At 40.1% G+C, this 18,718-nt stretch overlaps 2 protein-coding genes across 9 annotated transcripts in view; one reads left to right on the top strand and one right to left on the bottom strand.

Moving 5' to 3' along the window:
* The window catches only part of ZNF529 (zinc finger protein 529), a gene marked incomplete at its 5' end in the record, with an annotated part of 41,848 nt that extends 33,573 nt beyond the window's left edge, over positions 1-8,275 (bottom strand). The window contains 4 exons of the mRNA XM_082606662.1: positions 2,563-2,689; positions 3,869-3,936; positions 4,418-4,564; positions 8,254-8,275. Coding sequence (XP_082462788.1) covers positions 2,563-2,689; positions 3,869-3,936; positions 4,418-4,564; positions 8,254-8,275 — 364 coding nt within the window. The remainder of the gene's footprint in view (positions 1-2,562; positions 2,690-3,868; positions 3,937-4,417; positions 4,565-8,253) is intronic.
* Positions 1-18,718, top strand: part of ZNF382 (zinc finger protein 382) — a 46,223-nt gene that overhangs the window by 10,543 nt on the left and 16,962 nt on the right. For 3 of the 8 annotated variants that reach the window (XM_082607972.1, XM_082607971.1, XM_082607974.1), the window contains exons 2-4: positions 11,281-11,354; positions 13,647-13,798; positions 14,071-14,166. In XM_082607972.1, coding sequence (XP_082464098.1) covers positions 13,660-13,798; positions 14,071-14,166 — 235 coding nt within the window. In that variant the 5' untranslated portion in view covers positions 11,281-11,354; positions 13,647-13,659. The other 5 variants (XM_082607973.1, XM_082607976.1, XM_082607975.1 and 2 more) reach the window with 5 other exon arrangements.

Genomic DNA, 18,718 nt, shown 5'->3' with positions numbered 1-18,718 from the left:
TGCAAAATTTCTTAAGAAAGTGTTAGCAAATTGGGTAGGAAAAACACATTCCTCCTGTGTTTCTCCTTTAGTCTTACACTGCTATCCCACTTTACTTCTGGTCACCAAAAGTATGGGTTTTTTTTAACATCAGCTGGGTGTCCTAAAATTTAACTCAATTCTGATGCCATCTACCTAGAGGTAGCATCAGATCACACAGGTTAAGGGCACAGTCCCAAAAGACTGTCTTCCCTACTCCCCCACCCCATTTCAGATGCCAATCAAAAGCCCCAGGTTGTCACCTGTACTTTTGACCAACTGGCTATAAATCGGGGTTCTTCATTGGGTATGAGCATTTCCTAGAACTCACAGAACTCAGAAACACTTGTTTGCCAGTTTGTTATATAACAAAATATATCATAAAAGATACAGACAAACAGCCAGATGAGGGGGTACATAGAAGGAGGTCTGGAAGGGTCCCAAGCCAAGGAGCTTTTGTCCCCATGTTGGGCCACACCACCCTCCCGGTATGTGACTGTGTTCACTGACCTGGAAACTCTCAGAATCCCATACTTTGGGGATTTTTATGGAGGCTTTATCATGTAGGCATAATCAATCATTAGTTTAATCTCCAGCTCCTCTCCCCTACCCATGATGGGTGGGGCTGAAAATTCCAAGCTTCTAATCATGGCTTGATATTTCTGGTGACCAGCTACCATCCAAGAGTTACCTTCTCAGAACAAAAGTTACCTGCCCACCAAGAGTTACCTTCTCAGAACAAAAGACACTCTCCTATTACCTAGGAAATTCCAAGGGATTTAGGAACTCTGTCAGGAACCAGAGTCAAAGACCAAATATTAGAACAAAAGATGCTCCTAGTACTCTTATGACTTAGGCAAATACAAGGGTTTTAGGAGTTCTATACTAGGAACTGGGGGCAGAGATCAACATATATTTTTCTATTATTTCACACAAATTTAATATGGAAATATATATAAGGAAATACAACATGACCCACATATACAAGATTGAGTTAACAATCAAAAATCAATTTAATTCATCATATTAGTTGAATAAAGGAGTAAAGACATATTGCTTCAGTAGATTCAGAAAAAGTATCTTACAAAATATAATATCCTTTCATGATAAAAACTCGCAGCAAGCTAGGACTAGAGAACTTGCGAAATTTGATAGAGCATCTATACAAAACCCCCACCTATGTGTAATGATGAAATATTAAACATTATCCTCCTATGACCAAAAAATGGCAACAATGTCTACTTTCACTACTTCTATTCAACACTGTATTGGAAGTCCTAGCAATTACATTAAGGCAATAAAAATGAATGAAGATATAAACACTGGCAAAGAAGAAGAAAACCCTATCTGTAGATGGCAATTGTTTGTTTACAAAATCCTAAAGAATCTGTAAAGCAAGAACTAGCACTTATAAGTAAATTAGAAAAGTTGCTGGATACAAAGTTACTATATAATAATTAACTAATTTTATATAGTAACAGCAAACAATTGAAAAGTGAAAATTTTTTTTAAAAGGCCTAACAGATGTAATTAAAGTTCCCTGCCTGATCAGCCCTTACTCAGCTGAGCTCTCTGTCTTCTTGACAACCCTCCCAGCTTCTTCCCTTGCTTGAATATGGTGGTCACACTGCCCATAAGAAATAAATATGAAATAATGTATAAAAATATTTATAAGAATTAAAACCAATTCTATAAAACACTTTGAGAATTAAATTTCTAATGACCTGTAAGCAAAAATAATATTGGTGAAGACTTCAGAGAAGAGTAGAGGGATTGAGAGAACAGTCACCTTAGGGTGATGAAAGAATCACAAAGAATAGAGAGATGAGAGAGGTAAGGAAGGTCTTATTTAAACCTATACTGGCTCTCTGTATTAAAAGGCAATATAGTATAACAGTTAATTCAATGAGAACCATGTTGGCTATGATTACTATATTTTTGTTTGTTATTTGCTAAGAGGAAAAATGGAGATTTCTGAAACATTCACAGGTTCTTTCTAGAATGCTAAACAAATGCTGATAAATGCAAAGTTCATGGATTGTCATTTTCAATGACAATGTAGGTCAAATAAAAAAATTCTGTTATAAGAAATGAATGTGTTCACTTCACTATTTAAAATATTTTTTGACTCAATCCATCACCATGTAAATTGTAGAGATTACTTTGAAAATCAGTATAAATCAGGATTTTTTGTTTGTTTGTTCTAAAGGTGGGTCAGAAAATAATGTACAGCATCTTTACCAATTCTGAGTTCAAACACAACATAACACCTGGTTTCTTTGTCAACAGATATGTCTTAAGTGTCCCACAAATCACATCTAGCTCCCTGGGTATCAAAGAAGGTAGAAATTATATGAAGGGACTGAGAAAAGTATGACTATCATGAAGAATGAATGTCATGAAGAATGGTGAGGTGTCATCTGCAACACAACAAAGCTTAACCCATGCCTTTGAAAACGCGGTGAAAAAAATCACCTAGTTTCTTAAAAGATAGCCTTGATATTCCAGAGAGAATATTTAAATTATTTGAGGCAGACAGCTTACCCAGTGAGGAGACTAAGTTGCTGTTTTCTATCATCACATCCCAGTACAATTCCCTCAGAGCAGAGCCCCAGATATTCCACTCCTCCTGAGTGAACTCTAGGGCCGCTTTCCTGAATGTTACCCATTCCTAAAAGCACAAACCCAAGCATTACTGGTGAAATTCAAGAAATGTTTTCAAAATAGAAAGAGAGTAAATAAAGGTTTGAAATCCAAGAAGGGGGCTATATAGCAAGCAAATAGGCTGTGGCTGGAAGTCTATGGTAAGAGAAGTTAAGGAAATCAGTGTTTCAGAAACAGATTATACACATATTTTTAAGTAATCTAGTTGATTTAGTTCATGCCTATTATGTGGTTCCTCAGTTATAAAAACATGTCTAGAAACATGGCTAGAAATGAATAGAAGAATCACAATTTACCAATTCTGCAATAGTGAATATGAGCATACTGCATGCCATATGCCTACCTCATAAGTTATTAATAAATGTTAATTTTTACATCCTCTTTTTCCATTACAGACTAAGAAAATATAATTCATGGAATTTCTTTTCCAACATAATATTAAATCTCCATATAGATAGATAGAGGGATAATAGTTTGCATAAAATTAAAGAATTTCTTCAAGCCTCAGGTTCATTATGTTATATACCATTTTTTTAATGGTTTCATATTTCACACTAAATTGTTCTCTAACTTGTTTCGGTTTGGGTGTAAGACCATTATTTTAAAATATGTAATAAGCACTAAACTTTCTTATGCCAAAGTATTTAGTAAATTTTTTAACAGCTACAGTTAATCTAGTAGATATATCACTCTTAATTATTCTTTTATACTACCAAGTTTAGGGTGGGGGAAAAAATCTCTAACATCTTTTCTACTGATGGGAGTCTGTAGTTATCTACTTCTTTTAAATCTAGCTGAGCCACCATCCGTCACTGAATACTTTCCTTGATCCTGAGTTAGTGGATATAAAATGCATAATGGTCCATAATCACATAGAAAATCATCTTAAACCAGCACAAACTTTTCAAGTACACAATAAATCTTCCTCCTGATAATCATCTTTCCATGACTGATTCCCAAGGTAGATCCCTGATCTCTCTGTATGCAAGTCCCAATTTTACTCCTACTCAATCCTAAAAGCCTCATAAAACATGTAATCTCAACACATACCAACACTGGAGCCAATCAACTGCCAATCGTATATTTTCCTAGAAAATGCAAAGAATTTCTAAGTTTTTCCATGAGTAATCAAATGGGACCAACTTCTCTTAATCATCTCTCCACCATTCTTTGGATGGTGAAATACCTCCTCCTCAAGCGCTTTAATTTTACTCCATAACTCTTCTTGAAATAAGGCTGAACTTATAGGAGATGCTACACATTAATGGAAGAACAGGGAGACCCATCAGGAGGACCCTGGGCTGGTTGGCATCATACTTCACTGGTATGGGAGGAACTGGGGACAGCTTCTTAGAGATCTGTTACACAGGACATTTCTAAATAAAGAAATGTTCACACGATCTAATATATAACTATGTTCAAGAACTAGAGAGAAACAGAAACTTACCAAAGCCATGGTTTAAAATGGTTGAGAACTTGTCAGTACTCTTCAGGGTTTCCCTCCTGGAGAAGCACAGAGACTACAGAGGTGAGAACTGGGAAAAGAAAAGTTGGTCTGACACCAGATGTACTTCTCAGCTCCCCAAATGCTACACATTACTATGTGCTTTTTTCTTTTGTCTTCCTGCCTGTAAACAGTACCTTATCAACATACATAGAAAATAACAGGTAAGATGGGTTCTGGACAAATCTAAACAGTCCACACACAAAGAATCCAGTAAACAAGCACAGATACCAAGCAGAGGTCCTCCTGTCTGAAAGTAGGATCCAGACACTTCAGCAGGAGGGTTCTGGCTCGTCCTCCACTCTGCTAATACTGGCCTGGGCCTGAGATTGGGCACATCTCGAGCAGATACTCCTCCCGCTATTCTATTTTGCAGGGCTGCAAAGGGAAGACACCATCCACACCTAAACCTCATCTTTGGCCTCAGGGATTGGCACATAGTGTAAATTCCAATAAGGCGCACATACTGTAAATTCCAGTAAGGCCCACAATACAGGTCCTGAATGTTCTTCCAGAATTTTGCCATTCACCTACTTCATCATGAAGTGGGGTTTAGGGGCTTCCCTGGTGGCGCGGTGGTTAAGAATCTGCCTGCCAATGCAGTGGACATGGGTTTGAGCCCTGGTCCAGGAAGATCCCACATGCCGTGGAGCAACTAAGCCCGTGCACTACAATTACTGAGCCTGTGCTCTAGAGCCCATGAGCCACAACTACTGAACCCCGGGCACCCTAGAGCCCGTGCTCCACAAGAGAAGCCACCGCGATGAGAAGCCCATGCACCGCAACAAAGAGTAGCCCCCACTCACTGCAACTAGAGAAAGACCGCACACAGCAACGAAGACCCAACGCACCCAAAAATAAATTTTTTTAAAAGTGGAGTTTATTTCCCTTCCTTTGAAACAGAACAGGCCTTTGTGATTCTCTTGATGAATAGAGTGCAGTGGAAATGACACTGTCTATTTTCCATGGCTAGATTAGGAAAGAAAATAGAGCTTCCTACTAACTCACTGTCAAGACGCTCACCCTGAAACCCAACCATTTTGAGGAATCCAAGCAGCTACATAAGAAGGCCACAGCTAGATATTCCAACCACAGTCCAGCTGAGGTTCCAGCAGACTGCCAGCATCAACCACCAAATACGTGAGCAAGCCTTCCGATGATTCCAGCCCCCAATCTTAAAACCACCCCAGCTGAAGCCAAGTAGAGCAGAGACTAGATGTCTCCACAAAGTTCTGCCCAATGAACAAATTAATGATTAAAACAAATGCTATCATTGTTCTAAGCCACAATTTTGGGATGGTTTTTTACGTAGAAACTGGGAATGCCTGATCACCCCACACACAAAAACAGAAAACAGTGCCATTGCAAAACAGCATTGGCCCACATGGAGTCCTACCCCCAAGCCAACTTTTTTGCGGTACACGGGCCTCTCACTGTTGTGGCTTCTCCCGTTAAGGAGCACAGGCTCCGGACGCGCAGGCTCAGCGGCCATGGCTCACGGGCCCAGCTGCTCCACGGCATGTGGGATCTTCCCGGCCCGGGGCACGAACCCGTGTTCCCTGCATCGGCAGGCAGACTCTCAACCACTGTGCCACCAGGGAAGCCCCCTAATAATATTCTTAAAGGTCTCCAAAACAGAAGACCGTTTTTACGGAACACTGTTACTGAAATCAATCAAACCTCCTACCTTGCCATTTTCCCACTCATGTCTTTGAAGAAAATCTGAAGTATCTAATGTGTAATTCTACCTAAGCATTAACAAATCACCATGTAAAGGAGGACTGTTTCTATGTCATGGGACTGCTTAGACAAAAACAGCACAAGGGGAAAGTGTTGCCAAGTGGTTATACAAAAATTAACTGTAGGAAGGGCATTTGATAAGGAACTGGGAAAGAAGGGGATCCATCCTCATGGTACTATCATTAACTGGGAATAGAAGGCTTGGCCAGGTAAATGGATTAGTCACTATTTGGCAGGGCATTTAAGATAAAGTTATTCTATATGCTGAGAAACAAAAATTCATTCCATGAAACAAAAACCTCAAAATGACTTCTAGGAAAGGGGAACCCTCTTGCACTGTTGGTGGGAATGTAAATTGATACAGCCACTATGGAGAACAGTATGGAGGTTCCTTAAAAAACTAAAAATAGAACTACCATATGACCCAGCAATCCCACTACTGGGCATATACCCAGAGAAAACCATAATTCAAAAAGAATCATGTACCAAAATGTTCATTGCAGCTCTATTTTTTTTTTTTTTTTTGCGGTATGCGGGCCTCTCACTGTTGTGGCCTCCCCCGTTGCGGAGCACAGGCTCCGGATGCGCAGGCTCCGCGGCCATGGCTCACGGGCCCAGCCGCTCCGCGGCATATGGGATCCTCCCAGACCGGGGCACGAACCCGTATCCCCTGCATCGGCAGGCGGACTCTCAACCACTGCGCCACCAGGGAGGCCCTGCAGCTCTATTTTTAATAGCCAGGACATGGAAGCAACATAAGTGTCCATCAACAGATAAATGGGTAAAGAAGATGTGGCACATATACACAATGGAATATTACTCAGCCATAAAAAAAACAAAATTGAGTTATTTGTAGTGAAGTGGATGGACCTAGAGACTGTCATACAGAGTGAAGTAAGTCAGAAAGAGAAAAATAAATACTGTATGCTAATACATATATATGAAATCTTAAAACATAAAAATAAAAAAAATGTTCTGATGAACCCAGGGGCAGGACAGGAATAGACACAGACGTAGAGAATGGACTTGAGGACATGGCAGGGGGAAGGGTAATCTGGGACAAAGTGAGAGAGGAGCATTGACATATATACACTACCAAATGTAAAACAGGTAGCTAGTGGGAAGCAGCTGCATAGCACAGGGAGATCAGCTCGGTGCTTTGTGACCACCTAGAGGGGTGGGATAGGGAGGGTGGGAGGGAGATGGAAGAGGGAGGGGATTTGGGGATATATGTATACATATAGCTGATTCACTTTGTTATACAGTAGAAACTAACACAACATTGTAAAGCAACTATACTCCAATAAAGATGTTAAAAAAAAAATGACCTCTAGCTTGGCTTTGAGATGTGCAGCTGCAACACTTTTCTCCTTTCGTGGCCCTTCTTTTGGGATACGGCAAAACTTGGAATGAAAAGGGGATCATGACATACTAGGCCTTTCATACCAAGACAGGCTAAATAAGAACACATTCTTCATCACTAGCAAGCCTCCATCATCCATGTTAAATATACCCAATGGAAGTAAGAGAAAGACTGGAATACTCTTGACCCTTCCCTGTATCATAAAAAAAAGTCAGGTTGACTGAAGCCTAGGAGCAAAATCTGTTTGTGTTCACAGCAGTTTCCTGTCAACAAAGCTATGAAAATGCTGTAGATCTGCAATATGCAGCTTGCCCCCACAGAGCTTCCAAGAGGAATCTTTGGAGGAAGGACACCTACTCTTGGTGCCTTAATATCATGTCTTCCCAGGACCCTGCCTCGAGGGCAATTCCAGCTCTAAAATCCCCGTAATAAACACGGAGCTTTGATTTTTTCAGTTGGAACCTTCATTCTAGGTCTCAAATATTCAACTTCCCTTTGAATATTTGAGACCTAGAATGCTAGCCATTTTTGTGCAGCTAGCATTTCTGCACAGTGTGGCTATAACAGGTGAAAACACAGAGGCAGTGAAAGAAAGCCCAGTGCAACAAATTCCAAGAAACCATGCAACTGACAATTAGCTCCCAAACAGGTTACACTTAATGTACTGCATGCCTGTGTATTAAGCACTAGGCTAGACAATATATACAGGGTGCAATGATGAAGGCAACAGGGGCCATGCTTTAGAACTGGGGACCTCTGTAGTTAACAAGGGGCTCGCAGTCTTTGACAGGCACAGGCTGAGTCACACAGGGATCTTGTCCACTGATTCCTCAATGCTAGAACTGCAAAAATGAAACCACCCTCCTAAAAGTAAAAAAAGTCACACTAGGCCAGTTTTGATCTGCCTCTAGTCGGTCACGATAATGCTGTCACAGGATCACTTGGTCACAGTGTAACACCTCACAGTCGCCGCCGACCACGGTCATTAATAAGGCCCCGCCCCCTCTCAGTCCTAGGAAGCTGATCTGGGCCAGTCAGAGCCTCCCCACCACGCACACACCCCGACCCCATACTCACACACTCGCTCTCGCTCTTTCTGATACACACATACACTCATATGTGTGTATCTTACACTGATGCAGTCACACAATCACACATGCCCACCCACAATCACCTTCCTCAGCAGCTGACTCACAAAGGCCCGAGGCTCCTGCCTCCACCTGCCGCATCCGTGCCTGGGAAACTCCGGGACTCCTGCAGTGAGCTCCTCCCTCACCCAGACCCGGGTCACCTCAACTCACCGCACGGAAAACGATGACCACAAGGCTAGCGGAAAAAGAACCAGAGGCCGAAGTTCATCAGTCCCTCAAGGCCTGTGAGAAACGGAGTCCAACCCGGAAAAGTGCGTTCGCCGACACTAACACACCCGAGCGTCCGCAGCTGGGACCTTGCGGTTCCTAACCCGCCGCCCCGCAGACTCCTGGGAGCGCCAGCCCGCGCGGGAGTGCGCAGGCGCAGACGACTGAGCCTTGGCGGGGCTGAGGTTGGTAGGTCCTAGGGCCTCTGAGGAGGAGGCGGGAATTGGGAGCTCCGGTCCCGGAGGGCAGACTAGGGAAGCGGGACCGGTGGGCAGTCTGGGGAGGAAACCGGGAGCCCAAACCCGGCCTGGTAATTATGATGAGGGAACCGGAACCGGGCCGTGGTAACCAGACACTCAGATCTGTGCTACCGGGGCCTCGGGCGTGGTCCGTGGGCGTGACCCTGAAGGTGACAATCGAGTGTGACCTGGAGCGAGTTTTGCGAGGAGAGATTTTGTCTGTTTTGACCCCGAGGAATCTCCATCGCAGGGAGCAGGGCCTCACACAGAGGATGCTGTGTGTGTGTGTGTGTGTGTGTGTGTGTGTGTGTGTGTGTGTGTGCCAAATGGAAGCGGCCTCCTGTGTCCAACCTGCTGCGTTTTGGATGCGTGCTGCTCTGTGGGATGTTGCGGCTGACTGTGTGTGAAACTGGATGAGTCTTGTTGCGTGGGGACTCCTCTGCATATGTCTCTCTTCGGATTAGGTGTTGAGTCGTGTTTGAGACCGCAGGTGACTATGGAGAAGCGAAATGATTTGTGATGTGATTTTGTAACTTTGCCTGGAATTAGTAATGTGCTGTCTGAGATTGTGAATGACATGGGGGTGCTGTGAAACGGTGCTTTTCTGAAGTGATCGAATGTAACTTTGCATATGTTTGTGACCTACTGTTACTATTTGTGATTGAGAGACTCTGTATGACCACTAGTTAGGTGCATAAGATTTGATTATCTGAATAGTGGTCATTAAGCCTGCCTGCAAAATTGTAACTCAGTAGCAATTTAGCAAATAAAATAGAGGTATGAGTATTGGAAAGGAAGAGGTAAGATTTCATAATTCCCAGATGATAAGGTTCATTACAGGGAAGTATTATATGAACTAAAACCAATGTGTTAAAATGATTAGTGTTCCATGGGTAGCATGCAGGAAAAAACAATTTTTACCCATAACTAGCACTTTCAACACTGATATATGAGTAAGTTTTCCTGCTTCTGGATGAAATCTATGGCAGGGTCAATAGCTTCTTCAGGCATTCCATGATATAAAAGTATTAGGTATACTTTTAATCATAAGACCAGTCTCATTTTAGTAATTAAAATATTATTTTGCTATTTAAAATATTCACTGTAGCAGTCAATACTTCAGACTTCATTTAGCAAACTGTTCTCTCTGCCTGAAAGCCTACAGTGTGGAAAGATCAATTTCTTTTCTATTTCCATACCTGTACTACTAAAAAGAGTTGTTCAGTAGTTAATACTTAAATTACTATTAATAAACTAATAATGAATAATGATTAATTTTCAATAATTAACTATGCTAATTAGTAGTACACACAGGTGAATCAATAAAATGATGAAGTAGAGAAATTAAATAGAAAGTCCAAATATTCTCAAGTATACAGGGATATGTAATAATGATAGAGATGGCATTTCACATCAGCTGAGAACATAGTATTGCTAAACAATAAAACGTACAGGGAAAAAAATCTTCACAAGGCATAAACCCTGTAATAGTTACATGAACAGCTAAGAAAAATTACTTTCAACTTAAAATAGATAAAGGTTTAATTTATTAAATTGAAAAAGAAGATAATGTCAACCAATTAGAAAAGAAACACCTATGAGAAAAACAGACATACTATAAGATGTCATCACAGAAAAGAAATGAAAACTTATTCTCATAATAAGAAATGTGTAAATTAGGGCTTCTCTGGTGGCGCAGTGGTTGAGAGTCTGCCTGCCGATGCAGGGGACACGGGCTCATGCCCCGGTCTGGGAAGATCCCACATGCCGCGGAGCGGCTGGGCCCGTGAGCCATGGCCGCTGAGCCTGCGCGTCCGGAGCCTGTGCTCCGCAACGGGAGAGGCCACAGCAGTGAGAGGCCCGCGTACCGCAAAAAAAAAAAAAAAAAAAAAAAATGTGTAAATTAGAATATATATATTATATATATATATACACATATATATACACACATATATATATATGGTAGGCAGAGATTAAAGTTCTTTTCGACTGCATTCATTAGGGTGTGGGGAGGTACTCTCATGCACTTTTGGAGACAGTGTAAATTGGTAGGAAATCCATGAAGAGCGATTTGGAAATATATGATAAATCTGTCTTCCATGGCAGATGGAAAGTAGAGCTGCAGAGGGAAACACACAATGTGCCCTCTCCAAGCTACAACACATTCCCCAGAATCTATTCTACCTCACCAGAAGATTAGGTTTCTGGCATTGATAAGGCAACAGGATTTGTCCATTTCCCTACTAATCTCTGTCCTGGATTTGTGTGGGGTACACAGAGTGGGCAAGTGCTGAAACTGAAAATAGATGTAGATTTAACTGAGTTATTCTGGGTGATCTAAGTCAAATATGGTTTCACATGGCTCCTTGTATCTTTCCATCTCTGCCTTCTCAGGACTCTTCCCTTTTCCAAAAGAAGAGCTCATAAGAGAAGTTTCATCTCTTGCAAATATCAAAGCCATGCCTCAGGTGAGATGATGTTTCCTCTCTTTCTGAAGTAACTTGTTTTTAGGTTATATGAACGTTTGCTTCCCTATCCTTAAATTTTCTGGATATTGGGATTTGATTCCATCAAACTGGTCTCCAGTAGGGCAAGCAAGTGGCCTAGGTACAAAATTTAAGAAGGACCCTCAGGGCTGTCCAGCTCTAACTTTTGTACCCTACATGTCTTACCTGCCTTACCCTAGTTGCAGTCCTGTTCCCAGTTTCTCTCATTCCAACCGGATAAACTTAAGTCTTCCCCAAATGCACCTTCTCGTTGTAGCCAATGTTTGCATATTGATTGGGTGTATCATCCATCATCTCCTTTCTCAGTCCTCTCATAAAAGTACTGCTGGAACAGAAATATATTATCTTCATTTAAATGGGAATGTATTACTTGAATGAATCTATCTTGTCTAGACACTGATTTGAGATCTAAATTTGTGAGGAGTCAGGGAGCAGACATGCAAAAACCTTGATCATCTCCACTGATCTAGGTTTAGTGGGAGGTAGAACTGGTAGATCACACTATTATTTTCGATTAGATTTCCTGTTTTGTGAGGTTTTTAGGATAGAGATTTGCTTGCAAGCTTGTACAGAAAACTGAAATTTTACATTGCTCCCTGATCTTTCTATTTTATCCATATCTGCCAGCAATTCCTATAAACTGTGGCCTACCAGTGAAAACCCTTCCAGTGTTTCAGTGCTATTATAGATTTATTCTTATATTTTTAGTTTCTTCTAATCTTTATATGTGCATGCAAGAGAAGGAGATGCATTTGCTAATCCACGCTTGAGATATTCTATTCTTGAATCAAAGGTGGTACTTTCTCCTGTTTCCATATCTTTCTTTCAGAAAATTCCTCTTCATCTACCAATCTTTGAAATACCAATCTGGGTTTTCCCCAGATGGTAATTGGTTCTCTTCTCCTCTCTGTCTCTTTTTCTGTATGCACAATCATATTCACTCCAGAGGTTATACTGATCTGATTCTAGTGACTCCCAGATACCTCTCTCCATCCTAGACCTCTAACCAGAGTGTCAGAACCATATATCCAACCTCCAACAGCTATCACTACCTGTATGTTTCATAGACATTTCAAGTACATGTCCAAGGTTTACCTCATTACCTCCTTTGGTGCAGCTTATTCTTTCTCCTGCTTCCCATTTCCATTTTCTAGTCTCAGCACCCACCCACTTGCTGTGCAGATGACCTAAGAGCCGTGCCTCTCTTTTTTCCACTCTACAACCAATTTATGACCAGTTCTGTTGAAACTCGTCATGAAGCAACCCATTGTCTCCTGTCCAGACCACTAATACCATTTTAATCTTGGACACATCTCTAACAGTGGTTACTTAATTGTCTTTCCCACCTAACACACCTCAAGCCTTCTCTAGTGTTCTAGAGTATTGCCTCTAAAGTACAAATTTTTTCACATAACATATGTGATGACTTAACATTTCTTCATGTTTTTTTATACTCCATAAAGCAGCAGACCCAAAGTGGGGTATGCATTACAATGGAATGTACAGGACAGTATACTGAAAAGGAGGAAAATAATAATAGTTTATATTCCAGAACAGTAATCGTTAACAATGTGGATTGCTATTAATGCCAACTGATGATTTATAAATAAATACAAATATGTTGGGAGTGTGCTCAGTACATTTTTAAGACCATTGCTCTGTCTTAAAACAGAGTATTAAAACATCCAGTATTATTACATAAATATGCCTACTGCCTACCTCCATACACCTTTTCTTCTTACAGCTCAAAGACTCTTTCCTAACATACTGTACCTTTTGCTATTTCCTGAATTTACTGACTGGTTTTACTCTCCCCATGAATCTTAAAAGCCAGTGACATGTAGTTCTACAAAAAACATTCATTGTGAGTACAAAGTTTTTATGTCCTCAATGAAGTCTTAGAATACAAAATGAAATTTTCTTTACTTTGTAGTATGTTCCCTTGTACATATTCCTGTCATTGCATCTGTAACATCTATTGAGTGTATGTATTTACAAATATGCCCTTCTTTTAGCCTGTAACTTCTTATGAGCAAGGTCAGGGTTTTATTTGTTTTCGTGCACCAAGCAACCAATCCCATTCAAGGCAAAGAGTATGATCTCATGTATTTTTAGCATGAGATAATAAGTAAATACTGATGAATGTATTTTCAGAGAGAATTTTCTACAGTATAAAACACAAAGTAGGAAAACCAGTTTGACCACTGAACATGTTCTCCAATGTCTAGTTCTCACTAGTTTCAATTACTTTAGGATGAACTAGACTATGCCCTTACAGGGATCAGTGTCATTCAAGGATGTGACTGTGGACTTCACCCAGGAGGAGTGGCAGCAACTGGATCCTGCTCAGAAGGCCCTCTACAGGGATGTCATGTTGGAAAACTATTGTCACCTCATCTCTGTAGGTAAGGAAAATTCCTTGAATCTTTCAGTGTCATGCATATCCTTTCAAGAATTTCTGAAACATATGGAACTTTGAATTTCAAAGATCAGAGGTGATGAATCCCTTTCTGTTAGTAGAAAGCATGATTGTGTCCGCATTTGGCCTAGTACAAGGTATTAACTTTGGTAGGACGTTAATGTGTACCTTGTCTGTCATCTTGAAGCTGTATCTTTCTCTTCCTTCAATAGTTTTGAAGCCCAGCAGCTTAGACCAAGTCTCATTTTTTATTATCAGGATTTCACATGACTAAGCCTGATATGATCCACAAGTTGGAACAAGGAAAAGAACTATGGACAACAGAGAAAATTTTTCCAAGTCAGAGTTACCTCGGTGAGTCTGTATAGATAAAGTCCAGTGGACTCAGGTAGTTGATGTCTTTGAATATTTTCAGAGATCTATTTTTTAAATTTTAGTAAAATACACATAAAATTTATCATCTTAACCATTTTTAAGCATATAGTTCCATGGCATTAAGTACTTTTACATGGTTGTGCCACTATCACCACCATCCATCTCCAGAACCCTTCATCTGTCAGAAGTAAAACTCTGTACCCATTAAACAATAACTCCCCATTAGCACCCCCCACTAGCCCCTGGCAACCAGTATTCTACTTTCTGTCTCTATGAATATGACTACTGGTAGGTACCTCATATAAGTGGAATCATGTGACTGGTTTATTTCACTTAACATAATGTCCTCAAGTTTTACCCATGTTGTAGTATGTATCAAAATTTTCTTCCTTTTGAAGGCTGAATAATATTCCATTATATGTCCATGCCACATTTTGCTTATCCATTCATCTCTCAGTGGACACTTAGGTTGCTTCCACCTTTTGGCTACTGTGGATAATGCTACTATGAATATGGGTGTACAAATATATATCTGAGTCATTGCTTTCTTTTGGGTATATACCCAAAAGTAGAATTGCTGGGTCATATAGTAATTCTACGTTTAATGTTTTGAGGAACTGCTATACTGTTTTACATAGTGGCTACACCATTTTACCTTCTCACCAACAATGCACAAGGGTTCCAGTTTCTCCACGTCCTTACCAACAACTGTTATTTTCTTTTTTTCTTTTTTTTCAGATAGTAGCTGTCTTATTAGGGATCTATTTTTAAAGGCCTGAGATCTTTGAAGTGTCTATACATGACTGACTTTTATACCTCTAAAATCTAAATTTTATTTTGAATATCGCTCCCCACATAAATCCTTTCCTTGTGTGCCTTATGCTTATAGAGCTATTGGCTGCTATTACTTTACCAAGAATCCACTCCATGCTTTGTAGGTATAACGTCCAGAGAGATCTTAAGTGTAAAGTTCTTTGAGTTCTGACAGAAGTATAAACCCACGTATCTCACACTCTAATCAAGATAAAGGACATTTCCATTAACCCATTAAGTTCCATCAGGCCTCTTCCAAGTCAATCCCTCCCTAAGACGATCACCACTGTGATTTCTACCAACATAGATTAGTTTTGTCTATTCTGGACCTTTTTCATGTCTACTTTCTTTCACTCAGCTTAATGTCTGAGAGATTTATACATGTTTTTGCATATATAAATAGTTTATTTTAATTAAACAGGATAGTATTCAATTGAATGGGGAGACCAGTTTATTATGCATCTCCTATTGATAGACATTTGAAATGTTTCAGTTTGAGGCTATTATTATTATTATTATTATTACTATTATTATTATTTTGGCCACACTGCACAGCATGTGGGGTCTTAGTTCCCTGACCAGGGATCAAACCCAAGCCCCCTGCCGTGGAAGCGCAGAGTCTTAACCACTGGACTGCCAGGGAAGTCCCTGGGGCTATTATGAATAAAGCTGCTGTGAGCATTCTTGTAAAAATCTTTTTGTGGACACACGTTTTTATTTCTCCTCAGTAAATACCTATCAGATTGTGTTGCTCATTCATAAGGTAGGTTTATAGTTCACATTTTAGAAGCTGCCAGTTTTTAAAAGTTACCATAGCATTTTAAACTTTTACAAGCAATGTATGAGAATTTTGATTGCCTCCCACATTCTCTTCCACATTTGATGTTATCAGTATTTTCATTTTGGTCATTGTGAAGTACTATTCTGAAGAATAGTAGCATATCTTAGCAGTTTCAATTTAGATTTCTTTTATGACTAATGATGTTGAGAACTTTTTCAAGTGCTTTTTTTTTTTTTTTTTTTTTTTTTGCGGTACGCGGGCCTCTCACCGCCGTGGCGTCTCCCGTTGCGGAGCACAGGCTCCGGACGCACAGGCCCAGCGTCCATGGCTCACGGGCCCAGCCGCTCCGCGGCACGTGGGATCCTCCCGGACCGGGGCACGAACCCTGTGTCCCCTGCATCGGCAGGCGGACTCTCAACCACTGCGCCACCAGGGAAGCCCTCAAGTGCTTTTTATATCTTCTTCAGAGGTATCTGTTCAAATGTTTTACCCATTTTTTATTGGGTAATATTTTTTTTCTTGAATAGTAGGGATTCTTTACATTTTCTGAATAGAAATCTTTTGTTTGATATAGGTATTGCATATATTTCCTCTAGTCTATGGCTTGCCTACTCATTTTAATGGTGTCTTTCAATAAGCACAAGTTTTTGAAGTCCAGTTTATCATTTTTTTCTTTTATCATTATTTCTTTGACCTCTCAAACAAATATTTGCCTTAGGTTGTAAAGACAGTTTCCTGTATTTTTTTCTAAAAATGTTATGTGTATTTTGCTTTTTTAAAATTAGTTCTATGATCCATCTCATGTTAAGTTTTATTTATGGTATGGTAAGTGTTAAGAGTCTGTTTTCTTCCATATAGATATCAATTTGTCCCATCACTTGTTGAGTTGAATTAAATTGCTGATGATCTTATCAAAAATTGTTTGATTGTATTTGTGTCAGTCTATTTCTAGAGTATTCTTTCCTTTGATATAATTTAAGTCCTATTACTAATACCACCTGGTCTTTGATTATTGTAGCTTTATAATAAGTCTTGATGCCAGAGTAAGTCCTCTTAACTTTCTTCTTTTTAAAAAATTGTTTTGGCTATTCCAGGTCATTTTCATTTTCTTTTTCAAATACATTTTACAATCAACTTCTTGATTTCTTTATTTTATTTTATTTTTTAACATCTTTTATTGGAGTATAATTGCTTTACAATGGTGTGTTAGTTTCTGCTTTATAACAAAGTGAATCAGTTATACATATACATATGTCCCCATATCTCTTCCCTCTTGTGTCTCCCTCCCTCCCACCCTCCCTATCCCACCCCTCTAGGTGGTTACAAAGCACCGAGCTGATCTCCCTGTGCTATGCGGCTGCTTCCCACTAGCTATCTATTTTACATTTGGTAGTGTATATATGTCCATGCCACTCTCTCACTTCGTCCCAGCTTACCCTTCCCCCTCCCTGTATCTTCAAGTCCATTCTCTAGTAGGTCTGTGTCTTTATTCCCGTCTTGCCCCTAGGTTCTTCATGACCTTTTTTTTTTTTTTTTAGATTCCATATATATGTGTTAGCATACGGTATTTGTTTTTCTCTTTCTGACTTACTTCACTCTGTATGACAGACTCTAGGTCCATCCACCTCACTACAAATAACTCAATTTCGTTTCTTTTTATGGCTGAGTAATGTTCCACTGTATATATGTGCCATATTTTCTTTATTCATTCATCTGTCGATGGACACTTAGGTTGCTTCCATGACCTGGCTATTGTAAATAGAGCTGCAATGAACATTTTGGTACATGACTCTTTTTTTTTTTTTTTATTCATTTATTTTTGGCTGCGTTGGGTCTTCATTGCTGCATGCGGGCTTTCTCTAGTTGCGGCGCAGGGGGGCTACTCTTCATTGCGGTGTGCAGCCTTCTCATTGCGGTGGCTTCTCTTCTTGTGGAGCACAGGCTGTAGGCATGTGGGCTTCAGTAGTTGTGGCACGCAGGCTCAGTAGTTGTGGCTCGCAGGCTCTAGAGCACAGGCTCAGTAGTTGTGGTGCACGGGCTTAGTTGCTCCGTGGCATGTAGGATCTTCCTGGACCAGGGATCGAACCCATGTCCCCTGCATTGTCAGGCAGATTCTCAACCACTGCACCACCAGGGAAGCCCCCATGACTATTTTTGAATTATGGTTTTCTCAGGGTATATGCCCAGTAGTGGGATTGCTGGGTCGTATGGTAGTTCTATTTTTAGTTTTTTAAGGAACCTCCATACTGTTCATAGTGGCTGTATCAATTTACATTCCCACCAACAGTACAAGAGGGTTCCTTTTTCTCCACACCCTCTCCAGCATTTACTGTTTGTAGATTTTTTGATGATGGCCATTCTGACTGGTGTGAGATGATATCTCATTGTAGTTTTGGTTTGCATTTCTCTAATGATTAATGATGTTGAGCATTCTTTCATGTGTTTGTTGCCAATCTGTATATCTTCTTTGGAGAAATGTCTATTTAGGTCTTCTGCCCATTTTTGGATTGGGTTGTTTGGTTTTTTGATATTGAGCTGCATGAGCTGCTTGTAAATTTTGGAGATTAATCCTTTGTCAGTTGCTTCATTTGCAAATATTTTCTCCCATTCTGAGGGTTGTCTTTTCATCTTGTTTATGGTTTCCTTTGCTGTGCAAAACCTGTTAAGTTTCATTAGGTCCCATTTGTTTATTTTTGTTTTTATTTCCATTTCTCTAGGAGGTGGGTCAAAAAGGATCTTGCTGTGATTTATGTCACAGAGTGTTCTGCCTATGTTTTCCTCTAAGAGTTTGATAGTGTCTGGCCTTACATTTAGGTTTTTAATCCATTTTGAGTTTATTTTTGTGTATGGTGTTAGGGAGTGTTCTAGTTTCATTCTTTTACATGTAACTGTCCAGTTTTCCCACACCACTTATTGAAAAGGCTGTCTTTTTTCCAC

Source organism: Mesoplodon mirus (genome assembly GCF_964341445.2).
Source record: "Mesoplodon mirus genome assembly, chromosome: 19".
Lineage (NCBI taxonomy): Eukaryota > Metazoa > Chordata > Mammalia > Artiodactyla > Ziphiidae > Mesoplodon > Mesoplodon mirus.
The sequence above is the reverse complement of the archived record's forward strand: the minus strand, read 5'-3'. Positions and strand labels throughout refer to the sequence as shown.